Below are 15063 nucleotides of genomic sequence, written 5' to 3'. Positions count from 1 at the left end.
TACCAGTGCAAAATCTAAGGAATAGTTAATTTCGTCACAAGAGTTAATGTTTTAAAATACTACACATTGAATTACTAAATGTATCTCTGTAACACTACAGTCTCACCTAATTAATATTAATGGACCGTTCCATCTTATATATACATATATCCATTTATTGCTAGTAATATTTTTTTTTATTTTATAGATTGACTAAAGATTCGTACTTTAAAAAATAAAATAAAATGTTTTTCCTAATATTCAAAAATCGTCATCACGGTACTTTAAAAAGGAGTCCACTAACCAAATTTTTTCAAAGATTCGAAATCCTGGAAATTCTTTAGGTTTGGACAAATGTTAAGTAGCGATGTGTTTTAAGAAGTCACAATTAACCTGTTTTATTTATTATTTCTGTTTTTAATGTATTTTACTTATTATTATCATCATTATCGCAATTATTTATATTTTTATTTATTTATTTATTAATTTATTACTTTATTACCGCTTTTACCTATATAATTGCCATTCAACTTACGAGGCAATCTTCATTACTTCAAATTAGATGTAGGAGATTTCTCAACTCTTCGCAACCCATTAAGTTTCTAGTTTTTTTCTTAAATTTTTAATACTATTAAGGAAAAGATTATTTATACTACAGGCAAGGAAATTTTTCCTATAAACACTAACACAAATGGAATCAAGAACACCAACAGAATCACAAAGCAAATTGAAATCAACTGAATCAGGAGCTTACCTGCTTGATTCCCACCAGTTAGGTGGGTGAGGCAAGATAACAATGAATGTATACTGAATCTAATCGTCAAAAACAAGTTGCAGAAATCCCTAACCCATTCACCTTACACCCAGAACAGTTGCCACAAAATGTGAACTTCCCCATTAGAAATTGTTCAATGCAAAGGTCATTCAGTTATACCAGCCTTCTGCTTCAGCATGTAAATGAACTGGTCCCTCTCCTCGGGTGACATTGCATCTGCCGAACAATCCCCTACGCCCCACTCTGCTCCGCGGATGCAGTACTTGTCCAAAATTGCTTGTCGGTTCCTGTAAATTTTCCCATTAACCATTCTGTGGTAATTTAGCATGCAATCACTCAATCAGCATATCTCCTTTTATAAAACAAACTCTGCCTTTATGCACCACCAGCATTCAAGATTACATTATAAAATCAAGTTCTCTCATACTTCTGATCAAAATCATTTTCCAACTTCCTAAACTTGAAAACATAATGAATGACTTGTATATTTATATATGTTATGTGAAGCAGTTTTAACCATATGTCTACTATATAAATAACGAAGAAATCACTTTTCTTTGTTCAGCTTGGACCGTTCTAGGAGCTGCTTGAGCAAGGGAGATGATTTGAATCTGGCATCAGCCTCAGCATACTTCTTCTGGTTTTCTTCTGAAATGATGGAGGCAGCTTAAAACTATTTGCCAATCAACGAATCAAATGAATAATATTGAAAAGTTGTTTAAAACTAAGTAAGAGAACAGACCATTAAAGCGATTAAGAAAATCAATTTGGGGTAACTGAGGACCTGGAGTTGATTCTATCCCTGAGAATCCTGATAAAAGTCCAGCTTTGGCTGCAAAAAAACACCCAAACGGTCAAATTTTACATTTTATAATTTCATGTTCTACATCAGTTCTCCATACCAAAATCATTTTTACAAACTAATGAAGCATGGTAGAATTAAATACCTAGCAAAACGCAGAAGCTACGCTCCACTAAACAAATGAAAATTTTCAATTGAAAACTTCACATCGCCAAGCGACCATTCAGATGAATTCATAGCAATTTTACTTACCAAGAAATTAAAATTTTTAAAAAAGAAAAAAAGGAAAAGAACCCAATTCAGATGAACTCTAAAAAGTAATTCATTGGTTCCCAACATACCCTGAGAGCAAAGATTAAGGAAACAAATAAAAGAAAACACAGAAGAAAACTCTCTCATCAATCTCTCTCTATCTTACTGAACACGTAGCATTGATTATTTTACAGCAAGATAGAGGAGATAAAAGGGGCAAAAAAAGAAAAGAAGAAGAAGAAGAAGAAGAGAAAATTATGGGGAACATACCCGGAATTGGTAAGAAAATAATGGAGAGTGAAGCGGCAAGAGGAAGCAGAGAGTTGCGCAGGAGTGGGTGGAAGTGAAAAGAAGATGAAATAGAGGAATTGGTGGGTATTTTAGGGGATCCAATCTTGAGATGTGGATGAAGGTTTTTAGGGATTTCAGAGCTGAGAGTGAAGTTGAGAAAGGAGGAGGAGAATGCAGAGCAGTTCATGGCTTCTCTTCTCTTCTCTTCTCTTCTCTTCTCTTCTCTTGGCCAACAAACAAGAGGAGAGGGAAAAACAAACGGTTGATATTAAATGATAACTGACCGAATTCAATCAACCTAATCGAAAAGGGACCAATTGAATAATCTTGATCGACTTACTTAATAACCAATAATTAATTCAAAAACTTTTATAATTCCACATCTTCTTCTAATATATAGTAGATATTAAAAAATAATTATGTTAGATCAGTTAGTTTAAATTTTACAACTCAGAACCAAAAATAATTAATTCTTAGTTTAAAATCAAAGTAAACCGATTTAATTAACCAATTGAATCAAACCTTCAACGGTTTAATCAATTAAATCAATTTGGTTATTTTTTTTTTTCTTGCATAGTAGCACAGTAAATTATTAAGGTGTTTTTTATAAAGTGAAAAAAAAAATATATTTTGAATTTTTATTTCTAAAAATTATATAATTTATAGTGAAAAAAAAATGAAATTTAATTTAAACAAAAAATCATACTATATTCTTTATAATGAAATGTACAATATATATATATATATATATATAAATTCTACAATACAGTTTGTAAATAGTTTCTAGCTATATTTTAAAATATTATTTTCAACAACTATATGTTTGTTGCATGTTTCTATTTAGTAAGTGTGTGTAACATACATTGAATGTTCTTAATAAGTGTTTATACGAAAAATCAACATACATTAATATACATGTATGTACTTGTTGTGAGTTTCTCCTTCATGAATGTTTATAACATATGAAGTCAATAAGTTTTTCAGAATGATATTTGATGAAATTTAGAATGCATTGTTCTAAATTTCACATAAAATTTGATATGGAGTCAGATTTTCATTATTCTTTATTTGAACGCAAGTGTCAATTTGCAAATAAATTCATAAAGTTTCTGGATTTATTTCAAGATAGTTTAGAGGTAGTTCCTCTTCAATCTTAAGGATTGTAGGAGTGATAAGAATTAAGCTTAAGACACACTGCCTTTACAAGAAGAACTACTCTATCTGTAAATCCCTTATCGCTGGCCAGTATAGTTATTACCGTCATATTAAAGGAGGTCCTGAGCTTTTATCTCGGAGACACTGCAATAGTGATAAGTATTATGCAAACAATAATATGAGGCCCTCGCAATTTTTGATCAACATGTGCACCTGAGTTTGGTTGCAAGGCAAGCACAGATTTGCTGTTTCTGGTATGTCTCTAGTTAGAAGACCAGTTGCACTGGAACCATAGGGTTCGGGTCTGGCTGGATTGACTTTTCAATTTTTCAATGCTCGATATCCAACTCCAGATATTCCCAAATTCTTTCAGAAAGGAATCCTTCCTTCAGCCTCTTTAGAGCTACATTTGAACATAACAATAAGATCGTTATTCTAACATATCAATATAATACATATGCATACATATACATATATGTGCAATATGGCGTACTTGTAAGAGCAAATTATAGTTCCCCTCAAGCTACCTAACTGTCACAAAAATGGACCACATGTGTTTACTTTGAAATAAATCAAACCATGAGGAGCAAAAATTGTAATTTACTCTATATAATTTACCAAATAGAAACAAATTAATATCAACTATGATATACAAAGCATTTTTAAATGATATACAAAGATTTGATTGATTACCAGGAGATACATTGCCTAAAAAGGAATTGACGAACCCAAAGAATCTCAGGTACATCTGTACGAACTGAGCCAGTCAACATATTCAAATCCCCAAAACTTGCACCAGTTACTTGATTAGATTGAAGAGCTTAGGACTGTAAGCTTCTTCAGAGAACTCAGCCAGAGTTATATGCTTCCAGATAACTGCTTAAAACAAAGCTACAAAACTATGAAACATTCACAAAACCAAAATAAACAAAACCAGGACATAAAAGACAAAACACGTGAATTCAGAAATCTTGAAAGAAATTTCATATTTGTTTCCCAAAATCCATACTGACAATAAACATAGAATGGTAGGAACAAATTTAGCATTCTAACTAAACCTTGTGGCAGAGTGATTAAAAGCCAAAATGCATTCTTGAGAAATCCTAAGTTCTTTTTCTTTCTGTTGGCGCTGAATAGAATTTTTACTTCAGTAACAGTTTCCCAAAAATAAAATTCATAAAAATTCCAGAAAGAGAAATTTTCCCATTAAGGCAACTTTAAATCTCATTTGAACTTACTTGAGTCTGTAGAAACTTCAAGGATTACCTGTTTGAGTTAAAGTATTTTTGCACTTTAGAAGAGAACCTCAATTAAGACAACCAATGCAGCAAGGCAAAACAAAGTTCAAAACTTTCAATGAAATCTCTAGATATGGAACTCGTGCCAAAGATAAAGCAAACACCAAAAAAGGTTAAAAGATTCAACAGAAAGTATAAAATCCACAAACAAATTTGAATAATGCATGCCAAAAAATAAAGGGTAACTAATAGTTTCATGATTGTCATTCCACATTATCTCAAATTCAAACCGTCTTTTTCTTTTTCCTTTTGTGACAATGATCAGTACTATAATTTGCCAGTTAATAATTTTCACATAATATCGTTAGTTTTCTAGAGGAAATTTGCAAATTCCCAGACTTCTAAAAATCTCCATGTGGACGTCGAAGGCCAACAAATCAAAGCTAAATATTTTCTTTAAAAAAGAAAAGTATAGAAATGTATTGAAGATAGATGCCAAGGGGGCACCACCCATGTACAAAATTTACATGTCACTAATCATATTTACAATGAAAGAAATCTATTTTACTATCAATGTCGAGCCCTATTATAGTAGAGCCAAAATAGTGAAACCAGTTGTCTTTTAAGGTATTGAAGTTTAATTCTTTTCCATCAAAAGCAAGCTTGTTTCTTTCCTTCCCAATGACCCAAAATATAGTGAGATGAATGAGTTTGAAAAACTTATTTCTTTTACTAAGACCTTCCCAAGCAAGTAATTCACCGGAGATTGTGTTGGCCATGACCCAAGATAACCCCAATAAGCCAAGAAACACTGCCCAAAGAATGTCAGAGATAGGCACCAAAGAAGAAGATGATTGCACGATTCCGGTCCCATTTTACAAAGGTAGCATCTGTTTGCAATGGTTAGTCCTCTTTTCATAAGGTATCCAAGGTGAGAATTCTCTCTTTAGCTGCTTCCCATGCGAAAAAAGATATTTTGGGAAGGGCTCTCGATTTCCAAATAATTTTAGCTGGAACAAATCAAAGCTAAAATATATATATGTGTCTGTGTACAAATATATATAATAAGAACTTAAAAATCTACATGTGGAAGTCGAAGGCTAACAAATCAAAGCTACCTAAAGAAGTAATGATTTGTAAACTAACCTAAACTATATGCATTGAATTTTTTTTAGGCAAACCAAGTGTTTGAATTAGAAAACTGAATTATCATTTAAAAAAAGGGTCAAAAACCAATAAAGATAAAAATAGCCAAGGCAAAATAATTAAAAAAATCCCATAACATGAAGAAAAACCAACAATGAGAAGTAACTGAAGATACCTTACACTCATCTCCAAACTTGAATATGCAGTGTCCTCTGCATGTATAGCATTAATGACAAAAGTGCTCGAGCTTTTCCAGTATTCGAAGTACAGAAAGGAGAACTAATTGGCAAGATATTTTATTCTGAAGATGAAACCAACCAACATGGCCTGATGAGAGCTATTTCTTGTAGCAAGGTTTCTTTTGAGTCCTTTAGAATGATGCCTAAACTAAGGTTTGACTGACCTGTCCCATTTGTCCCGTAAGAGTGCTGACCAATATAGACCAAGTTGCAGTATCTGGCACAAAACCGTTCTCCATGCTTCTATGCAGTAATAAACAAGCAACATCAAACTGGTCCTCTTGGCAGTGCCACCTAATCAAAGTGTTGTAAGTAATAACATCCGGATAAATCCCTTCAACTTGCAATTTTTCAAAGAGATTCAAAGCCTCTTTAATGCGTCCTACCTTACATAAGCCATTTATCAAACTGTTATAGGTGACTATGTCTGGTGTCAAACCTCGGTGAATCATTTCCCTTAGAAACTCAAGTGCATCTTGTATTTTCCCAACTTTGCAAAGGCTACTGATCAATATATTGCAAGATATATTGTTTCGAACAAGCCCTTTCCTTGTCATTTCCTCAAACAATCTCAATCCTTTATCAAAAGCTCCTGTGCTACAAAGTGCTTTTATTAGGCCATTATAAGTAATGGCATCCAGGGGACATCCTCTGAATACCATATCATTGACAAACTTAAATGCCTCCAGGATTTCACCTCTTCTCAATAAGGCATGAACAATTGTGTTGTATGTTACAGTGTTGGCAACAACACCCTCCAAAAACATATCATTATATAACATCAAGGCATCTTCCATCTTATCAACCTTGCACAAACCAAAGATCAGAGAATTGAATGTAAATACATCAGGTTTACATCCTTTGCTTGGCATTTCATAAAGCATTTGCTGAGCTTCTTGAACTCTCCCAGCCTTGCATAAAGCAGATATCAAGCAGTTGTAACCCACAGTATTCAAATTTACGCCTTTACATGACATTTCGAATAAGATATTCTTGGCTTCCTCGAGCCGACCCTCCTTGCAGAAACCATCAATCAGAATTGTGTAAGTGACTACATTAGGTTGACAGCCCCTAATCAACATCTCATTGACCAACTCCAGAGCTGAACCAAAACACCCCTTCTTGCAAAACCCATGAATTAGTTTGTTATATGTAAATAAATCTGGAGCACAACCAACATTTAACATGTAATCATACAAAACTTTAGCTTCGTCAAACCGTCCACTAGCCACATACCCATTAATCAGTGTACTGAAATGTACAATATTTGGGTCAGGAACTCTGTTCAACAAGGCCCTTGCTTCGTCAATTCTCTCCATTTTACACAAGCCATCCATCAAAAATCCATATGTCAAATCATTAGGAGTAAAACCTTTGAGCAGCATCCGATCAACCATTTTTATTGCTTCATGAATACGATTGACTTTGCAAAGCCCATGGATAATATCATTGAAGGTCTCAACATCAGGTGCACAACCCATTAAGAACATTTCCTCCAGAAGTTCTGATGCTTCATTCACTCTGTTACTCTTAGATAGTGCATGTATAAGAGTTTGGTAAACTACTGAATTTGGCACACATCCATATTTTGTCATATCTCTAAGGAGTGAGCATGCGGAATCAACTTCTTTGACCAAACAAAGTGCTTTCATTACCACCCCAAAAGTGAAGACAGTAGGGGGAACACCCTTATCGAGCATGTCATAGAAAACATTTGGGGCAACTTCATGACATTTTCCATCCACCAGTACCTCCAATACAGCATTATATGATTTAAAAGTGGGTTCACAAGAGTAAATATTCCTCATATCCAATAACAGCCTAGTAGCTTGCCCAGGCAAGCCAGCTCTCCCATAATTTTTCATAATCAAAATGAAAATACATTCTCTGAAAGTAGTACCATCTTCTTTCATTTCCATCAATAACTTATCTATAATTTTAAATTCACCAGCCAACCCAAGCTTATTAATTAACACATAGAACACACGAAATGAGTGGCGATAACCCTTCTGGCTGCCTGCCCACTTGAATAAGTCCATTGATGTGGGAACATCAAGTGGTAGCTCAAGTAATTTACAAAGCTTAAAGGGGGTAATCTTATTGAGTGATTTTCGAAGCTCATCAATATCAAATGGCTTAAGTAACTTTTCCCATTCATTCTCCAACATTGATGCATTAATGCTCTGTACAGTGTCACTATTATTGCTTTTACTATAATACCTAGATGAAATAATCTTCAAAAAACATGTTTTAGGTGAAGAATGAAGCCTTTTGCATGCGACTGATGCAAGCTTTAATATTACCAACATTAGGACGATTTCCCAGGTAATCTGAACTGCAAAAGGAGACAGTTTCCAATCTCCACAATCTAGAAGCAAACAAGAGGAAAAATAGCCATGACCTATTACTGGCTCAACTTATTTCTTCACTAGAGTGATGATTTCTTGGTAACTTGAACTGCCAAAATAGATAGTTTTCAGTCTCCAAGATGAAATAACAAGCATAGATCACTGGAACATAACAAGCAAAGGAGACTAACTTAACATTACAACAGTAAATTGAGAAGATTGCAGGTGTAGCAAGTGATTTTTCTTCCTGGTGAAACTAGAAGACAATACCGTGAGCTGCTTTGTTGGGAAAAAGGTTATGGAGTGTTTTCATAACTTAAAGGATATACAGTTAAAATTGATACAAAGTGCATTTTTATTCCTTCATGTTAATATGGTCTAAAATTATTTTGTTGTGTTTTAAAAAAAAACATGTACATTATTTAATATACTTATAAATAACGTTCTCTTTTAATTAACTTGTTTTTGCAAGAATATGTGGATGATGAGCAGAGAAACCAGGTGTCATGGAGGATGTCTTGTTTTCTGTAATTGACTTATTTCATTATCTTCTTAATAATAGTTCTAAGCTAAACCCGGTGCTTGAGCTTGAAAAACGTGCACACAATGAACCTGTTGATTCTAGAGAAGGAAAGGGAATCCTTAGAATTAGACCAGCTTCACCTTCCACCACATAGTGGTAAAAATCCATAAGGTTCAATGTACCCATAATTTCAATAAATTCCTCAATACAACTCCTTGACATAGTTTCCCGCAATTGCTCATAAGCACATAAGCACATAAGACCATATAGAAACAAGCAACCCATGATGCTTCCCATCTTCCTCCACATTCTTCAAGGTTGCTACAAAGCATCTCCCTCTCTCTCAGGGAGGTTCAGGGCAATGTGAGCTACAAAATTGCCAAGAAACTATCTTTGGTCAAGGATGCTCTGAAGCCGTGGGGTAAGGAGACATTTGGGGAAACAGTGAGGAAAGGGGATGAGATATTCTCTGAGTTGACTAAACTACATAGTCTGGAGGGAGAGAGGGGCATGGGTAGAGAGGAGACAGAGAGAAGGTAGTGTATCTGGCTAGAACTAGCCAACATATTGATTATGGAGGAACTGGAACAGAAATAGAAAGCCAGAGAAAAATGGATCAAAGAAGGGGATAAAAACACAAAATTCTTCCACAGATTGGCTACTTATCATAGAAAAGTAAATTACTTGGAGGAGCTGGCAGTGAGGATTTGAGTAGCTAAAAGGAATGAAGAGTCGAGGGGAAGATTAAATCATATTTTAAGGATTTGTACACTGAGAGCTCCCAGTGGAGACTCTCTAGACAACTTGGAGTTTGATAGTTTGGACCACCAAGATAGAACATTATTAACGAGCTTTATAGAGCAGAAGATTTTTTAGTGACTTATGGACTGCAAATGTTATAAATTCTCGGATCCTAATGGTTTCAATTTGAGTTTTCTCCAAAACCAAGATAGAACATTATTAACAAGCTCTTTTGTTAAGAGTCCTAATTCCACTTTCCTCGTATTTATTCCAAAGTTTGAAGGTGCAACTAATAGCAAGGATTTCATGCCAATCAGTTTGGTTAGTGAAGTTTACAAGACCATTGCAAAAGTCTTGACTAAGAGAATATCTGAAGCAATGGAAATGGTTGTTGGTATATCTTAGCATACTTTGGTGAGTGGAAAACAGATTCTGGATGCGGCCCTCATCGCCAACAAGGTCATTGACGGCCTCCTAAAGAGTGGGATGAATGAGATCCTATGTAAGCTAGATGTGGAGAAGGAATATGATCATTTAACTTGGAGTTTTGTGTTTTGTATACTGAACAGGTTGGCCTTTGGTGAAAATTTGTGTAGTTGGATTAAAAGCTTGCATTACATCTGCATCGTTTGCAAAGAGTTATAGAAGTGAAATGTGGTGTAGCTGAGAAAGAATGGTACACCAGAACATTGATAAGACAACATGGAAAAGGATTGTTGAAAAAATTTGCACGGGAAGAATCAGATTTCAGGCATGTATCAAATAGAATACTGGAAAGGGCGACCAAATCAGTTTTTGGCAAGACCTGTGGCTGAAGGATGGCGCCTTGGGAGATCAATATGCTCAGATTTTCATCATACCTCAACAGAAAGATATTTTGGTTAGTGACAATCTCAGAAATATTTGAGGGGCAGGGGGGGAGGGGAGGAACCTATATGGAGTCTTACTAATTCAGAATCCTTTTCAGTCAAATTCTTTTACAGGCATTTGACTAAGAAGGAAAATGAAGGTAACAAGTTTTCTTTTATATAGATATTGAAGCTAAAGTTCCTCCAAGAGTTGCTCTCTTTGCGTGGAAGCCAGTACAGGTTGCATTCTGATTATTGATAAATTGATAAGGAGAATGACTATGATGAATGGGTACTGCTTGTGTAAAGAGCTGTGGAGACTTGTGGTAATGTCTTTTTATGGTGCCTGGTAACATACAAGCTATAATTGATGATTTTTAAAATAAATAAATAAATATGATTGTTGATTTATAGCGTATTGGGTATTAGTTGGGCGATGGCAGGTTTAATCAAAGATGACATCTAGGCATAGAAGAGCATAAGTCGGTGAAGGAAATGCATGGACCTTATCCCACTCACCATTTTCTGGATGTTATGAAATGAGAGGAATAGAAGAGCTTTTGAGGGAGTCTAGGATGAGAAAGATTTTGATAAGATTAGGAACAAATGGTTCCAGACTATTAAATTTTTTATTTTGGATCATCCTCTTTATTCAATGGAGGATTTGGGGGATCTTATTGATATCTTAGTAGAAATGTAAATAATTTGCATACGGGTTAGCAGCTCCTTAGTGCTTGTTAATATAATTCATACTTTTATTCAAAAACTGCATCGTTTGCTACTATGGTGAATGGAGGTCTGTCCGGTTTTTTTTTACCTTCCAGTGTGGCTGTTCGGAGTGACACAGTTGACAAGAGAACATATCACTTGGTGGCACGGGATTGGGTGAAACAACCATTAGAGAGGGTGGTTTGAGTTTGCGATCTTTTGACGATGTTAAATAGAGCTCATCAAGGAAAATGGATGATTATGGCTTGTATTCTAAAACTCCTAAGGATCGACATGGGGTGGGCCTATAGAAGAGAATCTGCATAGAGAGAGGAGTGTTCTACGAGTGCATGAATTGGAGAATGGAGTTCAGGTCAAAGTGAGTTTTTGGAGAGATGAATAGTGAGGGGGAGAGAGGTGTTGGTTCTTTATGCAATCAATTCCCTAATATTTTTGCTATTGCCCTAGATAGGGACGCCATAATAAATAATTATATGGCAAGCAAGGAGATCATGAGGGTTGGTGGATAGGCTTAAAGAGAAATTTAAATGATTGGGAGGTCTCGGAGTCTATAATGCGGGAACCTGGAATCTTATTGTTGCCTGATTTAAGAGGAGGCTTGCAGGGTGGAAGAGAAATTTTCTACTCAAGGGCGGTCGTTTAACACTTATCAGAAGCACATTATCCATTTGCTCAGAGATTGTGAAGTTTGGCTTATGGCCTTTTGGAATGGATTGAGTCATAGTTGATCTTATGAAGGAGTTATGTGTTTGGCATGGTATTCATGGGAATAGAGAGAGGCTCATTCTGCTGGCTACTTTCTGGTTGATTTGGAAAGAGAGGAATAGAAGGATGTTTGAAGGCATTAAATCCAATTTTGACAAATTCAATGATAATTGGTTCTGTAATATCTGAGTTTTTTGTTAAGGAGTCACCTACTGCCTTTTAGTGAGGATTTTGAGGATCTTACAGATATTTTGATTAACTTGTAACTATTGTATACGGGTTGCATCTCCCTGTTGCCACTGAATATATACTTTTATTTCAAAAAAAAAATTATTTTTGCAAGGACATTTATCTTTGTTAAAAAATAGTAAAAGCCAATCTTAGCCAATTCTCCTGCACATTCTCACAATTTGTTGAAAGAAATTGGATAAGATATTACTTATCTGTATGTCCAAAGCCAAGGATGTACAAATTGAACCAACTTTACAGAATAACCCCAGCCCAATATAGTTTTAAATCAACTAAAAATCCAAAAATTCAGCAAGCAATACATACAAATCAATGAAAACCAAGTAGTGTACCAAGTAAACCAGAAAGCAGAAAGCAGCATATGAAGAATGTCTGAGAGATTGACACTACTAATAATTACATATTGAAGAATTCTTTATTACTGCATCTACTGTGGTATAAACTTATAATTAAAATAAAGATACATACTTGAATATCACACCCCTCCCAAGATGTGTTCAACCCAACCACAACACCTCATAGATCCACTTCCACACGCCTAGAAAGTGCCCAAACATAAAAAAAAATTTTTTGCTGTCAAGTAATCTTATCAGGGGTAATTGCTCTCAATGTGTTTGCTATTTGTTACAACCGGGCATCACGGTGGCCAAGACTCGCAAAAAATATCATTTTCTAAACTTTTTCCAAAATTCCTTTTAGCATTGTCATTGATCTTATTGGAAGCATGATCTGACATTAAAATTAGCATTGGTCAACCTAGAGAAACAAAGTTTGAGAAATAGTACTAGATGGAAAGAGATAAGGCACTCATCCGGTGGCATATATTCATTAGCTTTGGCTAAGAATTTTCTATTTAGGACTTAAATTAAAATTAAAACATAATTAAATATAAATAACGAAGAAAGGAACTGAAGATAAAATAACCAAGTGAAGTTCTCAAATTAATGCAAGGATCTCCAAAAGGTGTCTTCTATGTGAATTATAACCAAACCCTTTAATCTTAACCAAGTACGAAAATAACAAGCAACACATGAATTCCATTTAGCCTAAACAATTTTATGATGAACACATAAGAAAAAGGAAAACTCTAATTCATGCAACCATTGATACCCAGTGAGTGAGATCAAAAATAGGAGGGAATATATAATCTCTAAAACCTCATCAAAAGACGGAAAAGAAAATGCATTAGACTAGCTATCCAACTTTAATGACCCAAAGAAAAGATAGTATGTTGGAACAACAACAAAACAAGGAGGATAAAAATAGTAGCAAAATAACCTTCTCTAGAAAAGAATGAAAGCTTCTAAAACCAGCCATGGTCCTTCACCCCAGCCCAGTCGGTTAGTGACTGATTAGACATGAAGGTGGAAAACCACACCAAGATAAGCCTTTAAGTAAATCAATGGTTCCATCCATGGTGAAAACAATATTTTCCAATGCTCCCTGTCTCGTAATTTCTAGATGTATCGCAGGCATCCTAAGTTCGGAGCGATAAGACCACGTAGGTGAAGAGCTCTATGGATCGAGTAAAGTGAGAAAAGAAAAAGAAAAGGAAAAGTAAAAATAGTAAACTGCAAAAAGTCAAAAGCATAACATTCAAGCATTCTAAACACACTTCAAAAATTCCTAAGAACCATTTAACTAAACAGATGTATGCTAGCAAAGAAAGAAGTTCATCATATCACTCAACAGCACACTCAGACGCCACGGTTCAACAGTTTATTAAACATATTTGCTTATCGATATCCCCAAAAATCAAATTCAAATCGAGAATCGCCATTTTAAAACATATTAAAACCGTAAACTCAGAGGAACGAAGAAAAGAGGGAGATTTGTACCACACTTGAGCTTTTCCTTTTTACTTCAAGCTGGCCGAATCACAGCCTTTTCCAAAAGCACTCTGTCTCGGATTCGGTCTCCCCTCTAACTCCTAAAGCTTTTTGGCTCTAATGCTCGATTTCTCTCCGGTACCTCCTCTGATTTTCTCTCTCCCTGTCCTGAAAAAGAAGCCCCGAGAAGGAATTCGAAAGCTCCTCCCTTTTCTGGAGTCCTTTGCGCTCTCAAGCTCTCTCCTCTCGGCGCACTTCGTCCACATCATAATATGATTTTTTCTCCGTTTCTTCTACTCTCGGTCTCTCTCCCCTCCTGATCTTCTTCTTCGCCAAAACTCCCCTATGGTCTGTTTCTTTTCAGTTCGAAAACATCCTCGCCGAGCCCCCAGCTTACTACATCTCCTCCATTCAAATCGCCCATCTCTCTCCTCTTATAGACGCGGCTTGTTCCTCTCTGTGCACGACTACCCTCGAGTCACTGTCTGCCTCCTCCAACGGCATTTGTTTTTCCGCTTTTCATTGCGTTATCCTTCCCGATTCCAATGTCTCCTTGTTTTCTTCTTCAAGTGTGTGCCCAGAAGCGTGCTCGGTGGCTTCTCTTCTGATTCTCTCCTCTCGCGGTATCTCTTTGCTCTGTTTCTCCTGTTTCTCATCAGATCGGTCTTCCTTCATCTAGAGGGGGAAAAGAAAAAGAAAGGAATTTCCCAAAAACGTCACCGTTTGGGTAAAGCATAGCAGAGGGATGGGAATGGGCCTGCATGTTGGGCCGGCTCTGGTCCCCTGTTTTTATCTTGCTCTGGGCTCCTGTAGGGATTGGCTTTGGGCTGTGTTAAGCTCCCGTTTAAAGACAGATGTCCAACTTTTCCTACAAAATTTGCGATAGATTTTGTATTTCATTACGTTAATAAGGAGAATGAAATTTAAAATAAAATAAAATAAAATAAAAAAAGTAAAGAGCATTTTAGAAAATACTTCATTAGATTATTCTCATATCCTATATTAGCTGGAAGTACTTTTTATTTATAGAAGTCCAATGAGAAGTAAATGACCAATTTGTCCAACAAAATTTGGAATAGATTTTTCCCTCATTATGTTAGCTCATATCCTATTCTAGCTGGAAAAACTTAATAACACATCTGACAGGAGCAAAGGGGTTGATCTGAGTGTTCCTATATAAATGAACATGAAAGGAAACAAAGAAGAGAAAGAAG

At 35.5% G+C, this 15063-nt stretch overlaps 2 protein-coding genes across 9 annotated transcripts; both read right to left on the bottom strand.

Moving 5' to 3' along the window:
- Positions 1 to 691: 691 nt before the first annotated feature.
- Positions 692 to 2367, bottom strand: LOC110824074 (uncharacterized). 2 transcript variants are annotated; one of them, XM_088213208.1, is made up of 4 exons: positions 2079 to 2367; positions 1497 to 1586; positions 1306 to 1399; positions 692 to 1041 (listed from the first exon to the last, which is right to left on the bottom strand). In XM_088213208.1, exons 1-4 carry the CDS (start codon positions 2284 to 2286, stop codon positions 900 to 902), a joined length of 534 nt encoding a protein of 177 aa, XP_088069334.1. In that variant the 5' UTR covers positions 2287 to 2367; the 3' UTR covers positions 692 to 899. The 2 variants fall into 2 exon arrangements, with proteins under 2 accessions (XP_088069334.1, XP_021910296.1); XM_022054604.2 differs by having other exon boundaries at positions 1306 to 1402; positions 2079 to 2363.
- Positions 2368 to 3196: 829 nt separating this feature from the next.
- On the bottom strand, positions 3197 to 14729 carry LOC110824075 (Pentatricopeptide repeat (PPR) superfamily protein). Of its 7 annotated transcripts, none has more exons than XM_088213204.1 (5): positions 13859 to 14729; positions 5814 to 8334; positions 3948 to 4130; positions 3748 to 3785; positions 3197 to 3657 (listed from the first exon to the last, which is right to left on the bottom strand). In XM_088213204.1, the coding sequence occupies exon 2, from the start codon at positions 8184 to 8186 to the stop codon at positions 6021 to 6023; it is 2166 nt and encodes a 721-aa protein (XP_088069330.1). In that variant the 5' UTR covers positions 8187 to 8334; positions 13859 to 14729; the 3' UTR covers positions 3197 to 3657; positions 3748 to 3785; positions 3948 to 4130; positions 5814 to 6020. The 7 variants fall into 7 exon arrangements, with proteins under 7 accessions (XP_088069330.1, XP_088069331.1, XP_088069329.1 ...); XM_088213205.1 differs by lacking the exon at positions 3748 to 3785 and having other exon boundaries at positions 3197 to 3398; positions 3468 to 3657; XM_088213203.1 differs by lacking the exon at positions 3748 to 3785 and having other exon boundaries at positions 3948 to 4153.
- Positions 14730 to 15063: the final 334 nt, after the last annotated feature.

The sequence above is a fragment of the Carica papaya genome, chromosome 2 (genome assembly GCF_054855325.1).
Source record: "Carica papaya isolate Zhongbai chromosome 2, ASM5485532v1, whole genome shotgun sequence".
Classification (NCBI taxonomy): Eukaryota; Viridiplantae; Streptophyta; class Magnoliopsida; order Brassicales; family Caricaceae; genus Carica; species Carica papaya.
Note: the sequence above shows the minus strand (reverse complement) of the source record. Positions and strands in the feature narration are given on the sequence as shown.